Here is a 14,892-nt window from a genome sequence, read left to right as displayed (position 1 = left end):
AACTGGTTCCCAAACTCCCTGGAAACAAGTAATTTTCTTATCACAGATTCTTATGTAGAATTTAAAAAATACTATATGCAACAGGTTTTATCTGCATAATGCCAGAGTTGCATAATTGTTTTTTGGGGATTATAAGATAATAGTTCATGAAAGGGCTAAATTGAATCTGTGAATAAATTCAGGGAAATTGGAGTCACTGCTGTCCTGTGAGAAAATGGATCCTTCCCATGACATAGTTTTAAACCAGGTGAACTATCACAGGATCTAATACCTGGTATTTAAAAAATGCCCCAGGATGTCTATTAGTCTCAGCAAATGTGGCTAAATCCCTTCCTCCCTTCTTTCTTAAAGTCTTTGTGAAGAATTTGGAGTAATGTTAGTTGTTGGTTATTCTACAATCAAGGCTCTCAATCTCATTCATGTTGGTTTATTTTCTCACATTCATATTTGATTTCCCTGTCTTGAGTATTGATTCAAACTTCCTGGACTACCAGGGCATCTATTTGTTTAATTTAATGGATGCCTCTCTTTCTTATTAACTCTAAGCATATTTTCATGGATCACTGAAGAAGGCTACTTCATTTCTCAAATGACTAAAATTATGGCATTCACCAGCAGCCAGAGGAATATTATCAGATGGAATTTTAAACATAGAGGAGACCAAGAAGTTGGCACAAGAGAACAGTGGGATGAATGGAATAATCCTTATTGTCCTGTTGGTGCCTTGGTGTCAGGAGTAGGCATGGAGGATGTGTGTTCATCTTAGAATTATTTATTAAATACAAGAAGTCCTAGAGCATAGTGGTTTGGACACATGCTCTAGAGTCAGACATACTTGTTTTCTGTCTTCATCACTTAATAACTGTGAGCCTAGGGGCAAGATCCTTTACTTCATCCTCAGATTTACCTTCCATAAAGTGGGGTACTGCCTACTTTTCACTGGAGTTAAATAGAAGTTGTCTTAGGTTCCCAGCTGCTCTGATACATACTGCACAGTGAATTTGGTTTAACAGCAGGAATTGACTGGCTCACCGTTTCAGGGATAGAAGGCTTGCCTCCTCCTGAGTCTGGCATTCTGGCTGGCTGGCAGTCCTTGGCTTCTTTGACTTTCTAGTCACATGGCATGGACTTCAGCTTCTGACTCCTCCCCGTGGCTTTCACTTTAAAGGTCTCCAACAACAGGGTTCAGATCCATCCTTTCCAGATTACCACACCTTAACTAAAAATCACATCTTCCAGAGGTCCTATTTACAGTGGGTCCATGTGACAGGAGTAGAATTAAGATTAAGACCTGTCTTTGGGGAACATATAATCCAACCTACCACAGAAGCTTTCCTTCCCCAGTCTTCTTCCTGATGGTGGGTCCTGACTAATAGTGAGCAAATGTGGCTGATGCTTGAAAGAAAAAACAACAGACATGACTTTTCATCATATCATTTTTTATTTTCCCTCCAGTATTGTGGGGGGAAATAGTAGGCATCAGACTCACTGAAAAAACTCCAGATGTAATGAAACACGGGATGGTACTCTAGATTGCAATAACAGAATAATGCCATGAGGGGGGAAAGAAAACTTCCTTATTAGGGTAAAACTGCAAAAGCGTAATAGTTTCTGTTTTATGAAAATGGTCTTTTCTGCAAGTTGTCATGTGATTCTGGACTATTAGAGATAAGTGCTATTTCTAATTTTGGAGTTTATGTATAAACTTCCTTTGCCTTTAATTTTGTAAATTATAGTGTTGAATCCTGATTATTTAAGTACTAACAAACTACTAGAAACATAAATGAATTTAGCAAGGTTGCAGGGTGCCAGGCAATATACAAAATTAAATTGTATTTCTATATATGAGCAGCAAACAATTGGAAAATAAAGAACTATTCCATTTACAAGTACACTCAAAAACATGAAAATACTAATCAATTTAACCAAAGCTCTAGAGATCTCTGCAGTAAAAGAAGTAAAATTGATGTGAGAAATTAAAAAAAAACTAAATAATTAGAGAAATCGTGGATTAGAAGACTCAACATTAAGATGTCAGTTCTTTCCAAATTCAACTACATATTCAGTGAAATACCAATCAAAATCCCAACAGGATTTTTAAAAGAAATTTCCAAGCTGATTCTAAAATCTATATGGAAATACAAAGAACAAAGAAGAACTAAAAACAATCTTGCAAAAGTAAATCCAAGTTGGAGGACTTATACCAACAAATATTAAGACTTACTATAAAGCTACAATAATAAAGACAATGTGGTATTGGCATAAGGCCAGACAAAACAGTCAAAGAATAAAGTCCAGAAATAGACCCTCAACATGTATGGTAAATAATTTTTCAACCAAAATGCCAAAGCAATTCAAGAGGAAAGTAAACTCAAATGATGCTGAACAATTGGATATCTAGATGGAGAAAAATAAACTTAAACTACAACCTCACATAATAAGCGAATATTAATTATGAAGAATCACAAACCTAAACATATATCTAAAACTCTATAAAGTGCTTAAAAGAAAAAAAAAAAATAGGAGTAGGCAGCAGTTTCTTAGAGAGAACCTAAAAATGCTAACCATACAAGAAAAAACTGTAAATTGAACTTGATCAAAATTTAAATCTTCTGCTTATCAAAAGATACTATTCAGATCATGAATACAGAAGCCAAACTCTAGGAGAGAATATTTTCAATATGTAGTTTTGAAAAAGGATTTGTATCCAGAATATATATAAAGAATTTCTACAAATTAATAATAATAAAAGGAAAAATATTTGACTAGAAATCTCACAAAAGAAGATACATTAATGATCAATTAACATTTGAAAAAATGGTCAACAGCACTGTCGTGGACTGTGCTTCTTATTAAGATTCAGCAGAACCAAGAGTCAGGGGAATGAGTGTACTGTGGATGATAGAAAATCCATCTTTCTATCCCTAACCCTTGACATTTTTAGTAGTAAAAAAACATGGGAGAAGCATGCTGAGATTGTGTAAATAAATGCAATGCTGTCTAACATGAGCTGATTATGTGTTTATTTTTATTTTTAGGACTTACATTTTGGTATCACTTCATGGAATTGTAAATTATATATTATGTATTGTTATGCCCCTTCTTTTTTATATACCCACTTTCTGAAGGCATTTCTGGCAGGATATGTTTGTGCCTCTTTTTTCTGAAAAACATTACTAGGTGATTGTGCTGGGCTTAGGTAAAAAAAAGGAACATGAAGAGCTTTGATTCCTCTTTTACTTCTTGAGAAAAAATCTGATTTTTAAGATATTTATTGATAGGAGTATGGCATTTGCTAATTTCTGGAATTTTAATTGGCTAGTGGGTCCTCTTCTTTTCAATAAAAAATTTACATCTGGTACTTATATCTTGGTCAATTTTAATTTGTTCTTTATAATTAACTCCTGGACCCATGCTCCTCCCATTCTCATTCCCTTTGTAACTTCAGCTTCTGTCACAGATGAGTCACACAGAATGCCAGGCATATCCACTTTCTCTCTGGAAAACAAGAAACTGCTTTCAGTTCTTGTCAGGGCTTCCCTGACACACTTGATAAGGTAGCCTATCAAGTCTCACCATAACCTCCCTTATTGCGTCTCACAATAACCTCCCTTCCAGCCATTGCTCTCGTCTACTCACACTTAGAAACAATCACAGCATGTCTCCTTGCCATTGATATCGTGCTCTCCTCTTACTGATCCATCAGCAGGTTTATTCCCTAGGATCTGGTAAATAAGCAATTATTTTCTTTGTCCATTTCTACTATCAGCATGACCTTCCTCCTGTATGCCTGGCTGAGGCTCCCTAATGATTCTGTGAAGTTTTGTTTCATGCTGCAGTCCACAGAGCTCACCCAGAATACTTGGTCACTAACCATGCATTAGAACAAACTCAAGTACTCTTGGTTGTTGTTAATCAACCTTATCGACCTTTGGAAGTTAAGGACTGAGATTTCTGTTTCTTTGTACCCTGTACATGTAGCTGTTTAATTGATGACTAGTTAATTTCAACTCAATCCCAGAACCTAAACGATGTTTGGCAGCTCAAGTCCATAAACCCATTAGTGTTTCTCGTCAAATTTAAAATAAGGAGGACTTCATTTGTTCAGAAAGACTCAGTTTTATCTAGAAGAAAGACTATGGACTTATTAAATACCTCTAGAAGCCCTTCCTAGTTGGGTAGCTTCTGTCCTTTGATTTTTTCTTTTTTTTTTTTTTAAGATTTATTTTATTTATTTATTCCCTGCCCCTTCCCCATCATTTGTGCACGCTGTCTGCTCTCTGTGCCCATTTACTGTGTGCTCTCAGTGTTTGCTTGTCTTTTCCTTAGGAGGCACTGGGAACCAAAACTTGGACCTCCCATGTGGAAGAGAGGCGCTCAATTGCTTGTGCCACCTCCACTCCAAGCTTTGTTGTGTCTTTCATTGTGTTTCCTCTTTTTATTTATTCATTTATTCATTCATTCATTCATTCATTCATTCATTCATTCATTTATTTATTTATTTATTTATTTATTTATTTCTCTCCTCTTCCACCCCCCCTGCCCCACTCCGGTTGTCTGTTCTCTGTGTCTATTTGCTGCGTCTTCTTCTTTGTCTGCCTCTGTTGTTGTCGGTGGCACGGGAATCTGTGTTTCTTTTGGTTGCGTCATCTTGTTGTGTCAGCTCTCTGTGTGGGTGGCACCATTCCTGGGCAGGCTGCACTTTCTTTCGCGCTGGGTGGCTCTCCTTACGAGGCGCACTACTTGCGCGTGGGGCTCCCCTATGCAGGGGACACCCCTGCGTGGCACGGCACTCCTTGCACGCATCAGCACTGTGCATGGGCCAGCTCCACACGGGTCAAGGAGGTCCAGGATTTGAACCGCGGACCTCCCATGTGGTAGATGGACACCCCAACCACTGGGCCAAGTCTGCTTCCCTGTGTTTGCTCTTTGTGTCTCCTTGTTGTGTCGTCTTGTTGAATCAGCCTGTCGTACCAGTTCACTGTCTTGCTTGTCTTCTCCAGTAGGCACCAGGAACTGAACCTGGGACCTCCTATGTGGTAGGTGGGAGCTCAGTCACTTGAGCCACATTTGCTTCCCCACCCTTTGATTTTGCCATCTGGGCAACTCTACATTGTCTGTGAATTACCTGGAATTGACCATTACTGTCTGCCAGTCATCAGATACTGCACCCACCAAGGCCCTGTTGACTCCATCAACTCCCAAGTGGTTTATTCTCAACACTGATGACAACATTAGCTCAAGTGAAATGAGTTTAGGAAAGCTAACTTTTTCAAAACCAAACATAACATGGGGGATTCAAAATCCAAATAGAATATAGTTGTGGATTATTTCATATTTGTATCGTATCATTTTCTCCACTCCTCTCCACCTATACAACTTGAGTGTTTGGGTGCCCTCTAAGTCCCTTCTACTGGGGTCATCTGTGACTCTAGCAATGTGTTTTGCTGAAGGGGAAGCTTATTAACAAGGTTAGCAAATTGACTAGTCAGTGCAGGATACTTGTAGGACTCCTTCTGAGTCTTGAGTCTGAGTGAGTCCAGAAAGCAATGGAATATTCCATTCATCAACTCACATGACTTTTGTGGCTCCCAAGGGTCTGTTTCTCTTATAAGGGGTCAGAGCTGCCTGGCAGGCTGAACTTGAAGTCCTGATTGCAGCTGTTTCAGAAAAGTGACACAGTCTTTTCAAATAATCAGGGTATAATTAAATATGAGTAAAGGGGTTAGAGTAGTTCTCGTTCTCCTCTATAATGGGCTTACACTAGAGTGACTATTATTTTTGAGAAGATTGCATTATCTCTGTTTTGACCAGCACTTGAAACACTACCTCTGAGCAATTGAAATGAAAGCCTGTTTTCCAGGATGGAGTAAACTGGCAAAATTTTCCAATGATAACCAAATCTAGTGTAAATGGTTTGTCTGAGCTGGATATTTCTGGGTGCTGGGTGTACTTCTGAAAAAATAACTGCTGTTGCTACAAGAAGTGGTTGAACAGACAACTAATCGATACTTCCAGCTTTTCTTTTCTCTCACTGATATGTGCAAATATAGCTAAGTTATCTGAGAATAGCATTCAGCTGGGTTGTATTTCAATGTTTCCCACCTTTTGCACAATTGCCTTATTTTTTCCAACACTGCTTTATAATAACAATCCACTCCTTTCCCAGCACTCCTGACCCCTTGCGATGTTTTATTATGTTCATGCTGAAAGAAAAAGTGTCTGTGCATACTATATCTCTTCATTTGGCCACAGGGATTTCCCTTTGATTTGGAAAGAATAATCTTTCAAATTCCGCTATAAAATATACAGGAGAGAGAAGAGAGAAAAAAAGATTAAGCTCCAGGAATGTGCACTGGTGTTGACATTTTGTTCAAATAATGAGCTGAAGGTGAATTATCTTCACTATTGCTCATGTGAATGATAGATTATTATGAAGTTGAATTATCATAGGTGTTGTTCACCACTGATTTATGCTGCTTTATTCCATTCTTCAAGATATTAAAACACAGCCAGTATTCAGCAGGTACCTCCAAGACACCATTAGCTCCTCCACGTCCGCGTAATTGCTCTTTCCCTGGTTCTGCCTGGAATATTTATGGTGACTAGCAACTTATCTCCTCTTTGGCAGCCTTCCCTGCTTTCCTGCCGCGTGGAATTGCCCACATTCGCATTTGCAAACAGAGGCTCGCTGGAGTGTCACAAAAGGCGAGGAGGTGGAGCCAAAAGAGCTTTAAAAAGAAAAGGGGAGTCGGTCCGCTTTTCAAAGAGAGCAAGTGTGTTTGGGGAGGAATCGCGTCTACGTATTTCTTCTTTCAGCCTCATCCAAAGGTCGTGTTTGGAACTTTCCATCAGTTCTTTCTTTTTTTCTCAAGCCTTTGCCTCCCTACTCTGCCTGTCACCGGTGAAGTCTGCCACAGTCCTCCAGAGTGTGGCTCTTAAACCCTGCTAAATTTGTCATAAGGGTGTCAGGTATTTCTTACTGGCTTCCAGAAAACTTAAAGGCATCTTTCCCGGAGCGTCCCTTTCAGTCTGCCCTTGGAAGCTGTCTTGCGTTGAACGCGAAGGACCGGGAGGGCAAGAGCCAAGCAGCAGAGCGAAAGATGCCCCGGGGCCGCAGGCCAGCCCCGGGGGACGCGCTTGGGGTCAGACACGCTTGCGGGGACAGGGCCGTGCGCGAGCAAAACCGAGTCACTTCCTACTGAAAGTTCAAATCCATTAAGATGCTGCTGCCCTTACTCACTCTTCTGTTGTCAGTAGTTCTGAAATGTAGTTCGGTTGGTGTCTCAGCACGGCAGCCCTGGAGCTGCCCTGGAGGTCCTTCCTCGGGGAGTGAGAATGCCACTTGTGCGGGTAAGTACTTAAATTCAGCTAACAGGAATGCCCATCCTCCTGGAAACTGCCGTCACACCTGCTCGTTCCGTTTTGTATACGTGGGCATTTCTCTCCGATTTCTTTTGGGGTGGGCGTATTTGCTTACTTTTTGTTTTCTGTGCATGTTTACTTCCTTACTAGCTGTTGGAGCCAATCTGCTACCAACTATAAAAAGTCTTGACTCTCAATCGGTTCTTTCATGTGTGGGTGAATATGCCTCTTTTTTTTCACGAGCTGAACATTTCTTTTCATGTAAGCCTTTGTCTACAGTCCGACAGGAGGAGTATCTAAGCAATTAGTTGATCCACTTAGTTGATTAGCTTTATATTGGAAACTGGGGAAACAGATGGCTTTTTTCTTTCTTTCTTTCTTTCTTTGCAACTGTCTCTATTTAAGCCATAAAGAAAAAAAGACTTTCCTTCTGATAACTTTGTGTTAGAGCACAGAAAGTGTTAAACATCAGTGAAAAATAGGAAGAGAATTTTGAACAAATAAGATCTATCGTTTTGAAGATTAACCACGGGTTCAAGGTAACCCCTTACCCCTCCTCCCCCCCCTGGCATTTCTTGAGTTCTGACGTGGCTGCAGTGTTTTGGTAACAGGTGCGTTGTAACTTTGGGAACTGCTAAGAAATGACGATGAGTGAATAAGGAACACTGCTCCCAACCCTTCCCCCCCTACAATATTGCATTTTTTAATCAAGGAGATACAGGAATTCCACTGAATGCAAATAGCAATCCTGCCTAGGGACCTTGCCTGAAAAGCATTCCCTTTCTTAGTTTATCTCTCTCTCTCCCTCTGTCCTCCCCTCTCCCTCCCTCCCCCCCTTACTTAATCCCTATGTGGGTCTCCAACTTGCTGCTCAGACGAGGCATCCATTTCTGTTAGACTTTCCTTTCTTGTCTTCCCTGAAGACTTGCCCTTTTGAGGAGAGGTCTGGCCTCCAAAAAGAGGAAGAATGAGGGAAACACGGTAAAGTTTCCAGAAGAGAAAACTGGAAGACAGCACTAAATACTGGGGATAAAGAGAATAGAACAGAGCCAAACCACCCACATTTGGCACCTGTTCTGGTTCTGACACTAAGAAAGTTATAAATGCAGAATTCTCTTAGTATCTCAGGACTCTGTCATCAGGCAATACTCTGCTGAGTAGAGCCCTAGCTTATTTGAAGGAAGTACTGCTTTCTAATCATCTCTCTATCCTCAGCACTGGAACATTTCCCCTTCCATAGTATGCACTCATCACTTCTTGCTGAAAGAATGAGAAGACTTTCCCCAACCTGCTGTATGATCTCATAGTCCTAAAGAAAAGGTAAAAAGGACCCAGCGAACCTCTCACTCAGCTATCTGAGGCAGGGGGACACGTTTGGACACAGTGACATTGTGTAGACTGGAGTGTCTCTGGGGTGGGAGAACTTTCCCTAGAGCTGCTGACCAAGGAAGGAGTCGTGCCACCATCTGTGTGGGAGGTGAGGTGTGGGGCTGGGAGCCAGCCAGGAAGCCAGGGGTTGGGAAAGAAGGGTCCTCATGGTCGAAGCAGAACCCAGGGGAGCAAGGAAATGACAGAAATGAACTTTTACAGTGCTTTAGGGTCTAAGGGCACAGCCCGATTTCCACTGGCAAGCGAGCCTGTGCCTTGGACACCTTGCCATCCCTGCCATGGGCTCAGAAGTGCCTGCCCTTCGTTGAGGCAGATTGCATCAAACAAACTTGAAGCCCATAATAGAGACAAGGAGTTAGGGAGAACGTATCACAGAGTAGAAGGAACACTATTTTAGAAGCAAACAGACTTCATTTCATATCCATGTGGCCCATGTAATAGTTAAGATGCATTGGAATATGGCTGGGAAAATAATAATACCCGCCTTTCAGGATTGTTGTAGGGTTCCCATAAGAAGCCCTACAATAAGGTTTCTAGCCTAGTGGAGGGTGCTAGGAGGTGCTTAATAAATGCCTTCTGGGGCTCCATGTCTTGGCTAAATCTCTTTGATCAAAGCATACCATGTGATGCCTTATTTGAACAGTAAGATGACAGGGCACAGACCCCAGGAAGTGTGGACTGTCTGGATGCCACTTTGTGACTCTGCCTCTTTCCTCCTCGTGCCTTGCAGGTCATGATTTTAAACTCCCTACTTTATACTCCACATCTCAAGTAAGCCGATAAATGCCTGGGTCACGCCCTGTTACCCCTGTATTTCAGAGTCTAGTATTTTCTCCTCTTTAAATAGATAGGGTGCAATAGCCTATTTTGCCTTAATTTTAATTCTGCTTGCCTTATTAGTTGCCCTTGGCATTGAAACAGACTACCTCTGTGGGCAACTTGACCCAGCAGGAAGAATGCTTTATGGTCTGACAAGATTCTGGTAAAGTGATGCAAGGTTCTTTTTCATGTGACTGTTAGCCAGATAAGCCAAGGGACAGCAGAACAGAGTCAGGTTTTCTTTTCCTTCCTTTTTTTTTCTTTCTTTTTTTAAATTGCCAGAGTATGGTGATAACGTCTATTTGAGCTACAGTAGGTGAAGAGAGTAGTGAAGAAAATTGCTGGCAAGTGGCTTCTGAACTTAAAAGCCTGTTTGCCCTGGAGGAGAAATATCAGTTGAATAAAGGAACTGTTCCTGTTTGACATTTGAACCTGCATTATTTATATGGACTTTCTTAGTAAATGAAGAGTGAGGAAGAAGAGCAGACCAAGATTCAGAGAGCTGGCTGCAGGAGGAATCCTGGGGCACTGCGTTAGCCAATTGTGTAGATCACTTTTAGCAATAAATAGTGAAATCACTGATTTTAGCACTGGCTTAGACTTGGTCAGCTTCCCAGTCATGTGCAAAGCAGAGTAACTCTGTGATCAGAATCTTGTTTGTTTTTTTCAGCCAGAGTCATGCAAAAAGTTAAAGAGAAAAAAAAAAAACTAACTGTAAAGAAATGACAGAAATGATCTTTTATGCTTAACTTCTGTATGAAAGCCTCTCCCAACTATTCAGTGGTTGTGGTCTTTGAGGGGTCGTATAGTTTAGTGGCAAAGAGCATGAATTTTGGAGCGGGACTGCCTGGCTGGTTTCGGTTCCCAACTTAGTTGCTTGTGAGATGTGTGTCTCATTTTCCTCACTATAAAATAAAGATAATTATATTTTCCTCCCAGGATTGTTGCCCAGATTGGATTAATGTGTTTGTTTAGATTTGCCAATGTCCAGTTACTGTCTCAGTGAATCTGAAGTCTCTCCTGGAGGTGAAATCAGACACCATTTAAAAATTGTTTTAATTGAAAAAAAAAAATTTTTTTTAAGGCTCCCTTGGTGATTCTAACAGGCAGTCTGAATTGAGAACCTAAGTTAATTATATGAGAAGTGTACAAAACCAAGCCTGGCATGTAATAAGTACTCAGTAAATGTTAGCAGCTATTAATATTTTTATTGTTAAAATTATTATTATTAGTGGTAAAAGTAACAGTATTTTCTAAATGGGGATGAGTTTCTTCTATAATAATTCATTTTTTTTGGCGCATGGAAAATACTATCTTGAAAAACCCAATGATACTTTTACATTGAAAACTGATTAGGGGGAAGCGGACTTGGCCCAGTGGTTAGGGCATCCGTCTACCACATGGGAGGTCCGCGGTTCAAACCCCAGGCCTCCTTGACCCGTGTGGAGCTGGCCCACGTGCAGTGCCGATGTGCGCAAGGAGTGCCCTGCCACGCAGGGGTGTCCCCCGTGTAGGGGAGCCCCACACGCAAGGAGTGTGCTCTGTAAGGAGAGCCGCCCAGTGCGAAAGAAAGTGTAGCCTGCCCAAGAATGGTGCCACACATACAGAAAGCTGACACAATAAGATGACATGACAAAAAGAGACACAGATTCCCAGTATCGCTGATAAGGATAGAAGTGGTCACAGAAGAAGCACAGAGAGCAGACAACTGGGGGGAGGGGGGGCGTGGGAGGGGGAAGGGAGAGAAATAAACCTTTAAAAAAAATGAAAAAAAAAAGAAGAAAAAAAATAAAAAACAAAAAATATATTAGACTGATTTGAGTGAGTACCTTCTTGGAACTGCAGCTCTGGTGCTTGCCTTTCTATGACATCAACTTGATGAAAAATTCTATTCAGTGATGGATTTCTTAGCAAAAGTGTAATTTGATTTTAACAATAGCAGAAATAGTCAGAAAAATACAAATGAAAGTGATAGTGATGATTATTTTGCATATTTTCCCCAATATTTGGGACATAGTTCTCTGATTTTTTAAAAGCTATTAAGGGCATATCAGGAATGAAAAGTTAGTTCTTTAAATGAATTTACATTTTTAGGCAAGTTTAGTGTTGTTCACATTTTTAACATACAGTTTGGAAGTTGGAATGTGAAAAACATTTGTCGTTGCTTAGAGTAGGGGAAGTAATTTATTGTTTCCCATCAAAAGTAAATAGACTACTAATTTGGTTAAGTAAATTCAAAAACTTATCTTATAATCTACAGATTTGCTTTTATGAAAATCCATTTGAAGTAATTCCTTAGTATGATTATTTTTTTCCAGATCATTAGTCTCTAAATTTCACTCCATGTGTTTAAAAAAGTAGCAGTGTGGGTATATGCTTCCAATGCATGTTTGTTTATTTATCAATTCTATATGCATAATATACATTAACATTACAAACATTATAGAACACATACTATTTCCAATATTTTCTTTTCACACAATAATGAACTAACTTACACAATCTCTAAGTAGTACACATCCGAGTTGGGAGAGACTCTTCTAGAAAAGTATAAAATAATGGAAAATAATGTTTTGCCATTCCTTACTATTAGTTTGGCTTGTTTTACTTTAATGTGAAAAGAGGAACAAAAGAATTACTAAATTCTTTTTCTATGTAAAGGGGAATTACTCATAGTGAATTATTTTTCTCAGAATGTAGGAATAAAAATGCAATAATGTGTAAAGTTGTCAGATTAAATAATTGCATAAATTTTTAGCATAAGTATTTTATGAATACTGTATGGGACATGCCTATATTAAAATATTTGTTATTGCTTATCTGAAATTCAAATTTACCTGGGCTCCCTATATTTATTTGCTGTTATCTGTCCACCCTAGCAAAGTGTTGCATTATTTTTTCTTAGAAGTATGTTGTGCTTCATGCTATAATTGCTAAATGATCATGCTGTCCTATATTTTTCTTTTGTTTCAGTACACTTATTTTATCTTGTCTTTTTTTTTTTTCTTCTATCTGGGTGGGTCATCGTCTTTTTGGTGCACCGCTTGGCTGTGTGGGGTCCTGCACGCAGACCTGGGACATCTTTTTTCTTTTTTTACCAGGAGGTCTCAGGATTGGAAACCAGGTCCTCCATATGGTAAATGGGAGCTCAATTGCTTGAGCCACAGCTGCTTCCCTTTCCTTGTCTTTTAACCAAAGGAACACCTCAATGATCCGTTTAGGGTTTTTTGTTTTGTTTTGTTTGTTTTATTGAATTATAAAATGGTGTCTCTTACAAATATGAAGAGCATGGAAAACTTACCATTTTTAACCATTTGTCTAGTTTTAGGACTAGGGTATAATTATTGATGTCTCAATACTTAGAACTTTTAAGAAAAATGCACAGGGTTTGAGCTCATGGTCCATTCCAATAGGAGGATTTACGGTGGTCAAATAATAATAATAATTTAAAAAGTTAGAACTCCAAGATCATTTTCTAGGAAATTCTACATGAAACATGGACGTCAGCATCCTAGCGCTCCAGACTGCTGTTTCAAACTCCTTTGCCTTGCTCATGTGGACGATTCACTATCTTCCACTGTGTCAAAAGGTAATGTCCCAGGTGACATGTGCCTTGAGGGAGTACTGGAGCTCCTGCAGAAGAATTATTGGTGATCTTGTGTTTTAGGGGATATACTCTAACAAGTAGCACTAGGATGAATCTGCTTTTGGAGAGAAAGGAGAGGAAAGCAGGAGGGCTGTGGAAACCATTACTATTTCATTTTACATCTAAAACGAGGCAACCATGGATAATCTGGGTAACTTAGACTTCAAGAAATGTTCTTATCTTGAACCGTGCAGAGATTTCGTCCATAAGGGCCAGCAGATCAGACCATATCCTTGAAGAGTGGGCTGGAGTTTCTTGAAATTCCAAAACACCCCCATAGCCTGCTGGGGCCACTGCATCTTAGGATATTTAAATTCAAATGCCCTGAGCCTCCATCTAACATTCCTGGAAATTCAGTGTCTCCCTTACCCTTCTCAGAGGATTCCTGGGGGTGGGGATGGTGATGTGGAAGGCCATGTGTTCCCCACTGGTTCTGATTGTCTGCTTCCACTGAGTTATTGATCTGCTCTGTGTCTCACTTCCCTCCTGTGCTGTCCTGTTCCTGCCTTTCAGCACATCACACAAGACACCACCGTGCTTCCTGTACTCTCAAAGCACCAGTGCTATCTATGAGCTAGGGGGGTATAGACTTTAGTGGAAGGTTGGGGATTAAAAAAAAAGAAAGTATGGTGACATTCCGATCTAGCACATCAAACAACTAAAACATAATATTTAGGCATTCCTGTTCTTAAAAGTTCTTCAGTGACTGCTGTCTATGGGAATGACCTTCCAGCCATTTCTTTTCTTGGCTGCAGCCGCCCGCTTTCTAGCTGGACCCTCATTCTCTCTGATTTAAACCTAGACCCCATTCTGTGTTTCAGACAATCCACATCCTTATGCAGAACTTTGAATATTTCTTCCTCTTCCACTTCTGTTCTTCTGATTTTATCCTGGGCCTATCTTTTTAAATTAAAAAACTTAAAGCAAAATTGTTAAATTGTGCACCAAATTGGGTTGCTGAGCAAAAACAGTTAATTGCTGGAGGAGAAATCCTGATCCTAGGTTTGTAGCCCAATCATTTTCTCCTTTCTGAGAGAATTATGGGAGAATGTTAATCTTGTGACACAAGTGAAGATACTTGGAGGCAGGCCTCAGGGGGTGTGGGCACTCTCTCTTCATCTTTCTGGAGATGAGACTTCCCCCCTGCACTCTAGGAAAGGATGGCAGTGAATCCCATGCCGGGGAGTGCCCTTTCCTTGGCCTGGAGGACACAAGTCAGATGTGAGTCATGGCAATGATTTGAAAAGAAGCCTTAGCAGATCTGTTCTAGGCCAGGGATTTTAAGTTATTGTGTGGATTGTTCTTTTCCATTATCACCAATCCTTAAAGAGTCTTATTAAAAGTTAGAGATTGCTCTTGCTTGTGCAGTGGAAAATGAGAAAAAGGCCAGCCTCATATTTCAGGTGATATAGTACAATGAAAACTCTGTCCTCGTCTGAGCCAGAGTGGCAGGGAGGAGGGGCCTTCTCCCAGATATACTGAGACCTCAGTGTGGAGAGCCAGAGGTAAGGAGGTCAGCTGAGAGTTGCCAGTGCTGTGAGCACAAGAGAGGTAGGTCCAGCGATTTGCCCAGTGGAATCCTCCACAATAATGTGGGTACAGAAAAGAAGTATGCCCATATTTTGTAGTCACTGGCTGGTGACTACTAAGGCCAAGCATAGGATTTACACATT

General features: G+C 40.3%; 1 protein-coding gene across 4 annotated transcripts in view; it reads left to right on the top strand.

Annotated features, from left to right (window-relative positions):
• The first annotated feature begins 6,670 nt into the window (after positions 1–6,670).
• The window catches only part of EGF (epidermal growth factor), a 92,456-nt gene continuing 84,234 nt past the window's right edge, over positions 6,671–14,892 (top strand). For 2 of the 4 annotated variants that reach the window (XM_071215145.1, XM_071215143.1), the window contains exon 1: positions 6,746–7,353. Coding sequence is in view for 2 of the 4 variants with exons in the window: in XM_004476166.3 (XP_004476223.2) it covers positions 7,224–7,353 (130 nt within the window). In the remaining 2 variants the exon portion in view is untranslated. Of the gene's footprint in view, positions 7,354–14,892 lie in introns of all 4 variants that reach the window. The other 2 variants (XM_004476166.3, XM_004476167.3) reach the window with 2 other exon arrangements.

This window comes from Dasypus novemcinctus, chromosome 1 (assembly GCF_030445035.2).
Source record: "Dasypus novemcinctus isolate mDasNov1 chromosome 1, mDasNov1.1.hap2, whole genome shotgun sequence".
NCBI classification, from domain to species: domain Eukaryota; kingdom Metazoa; phylum Chordata; class Mammalia; order Cingulata; family Dasypodidae; genus Dasypus; species Dasypus novemcinctus.
Note: the sequence above shows the minus strand (reverse complement) of the source record. Positions and strands in the feature narration are given on the sequence as shown.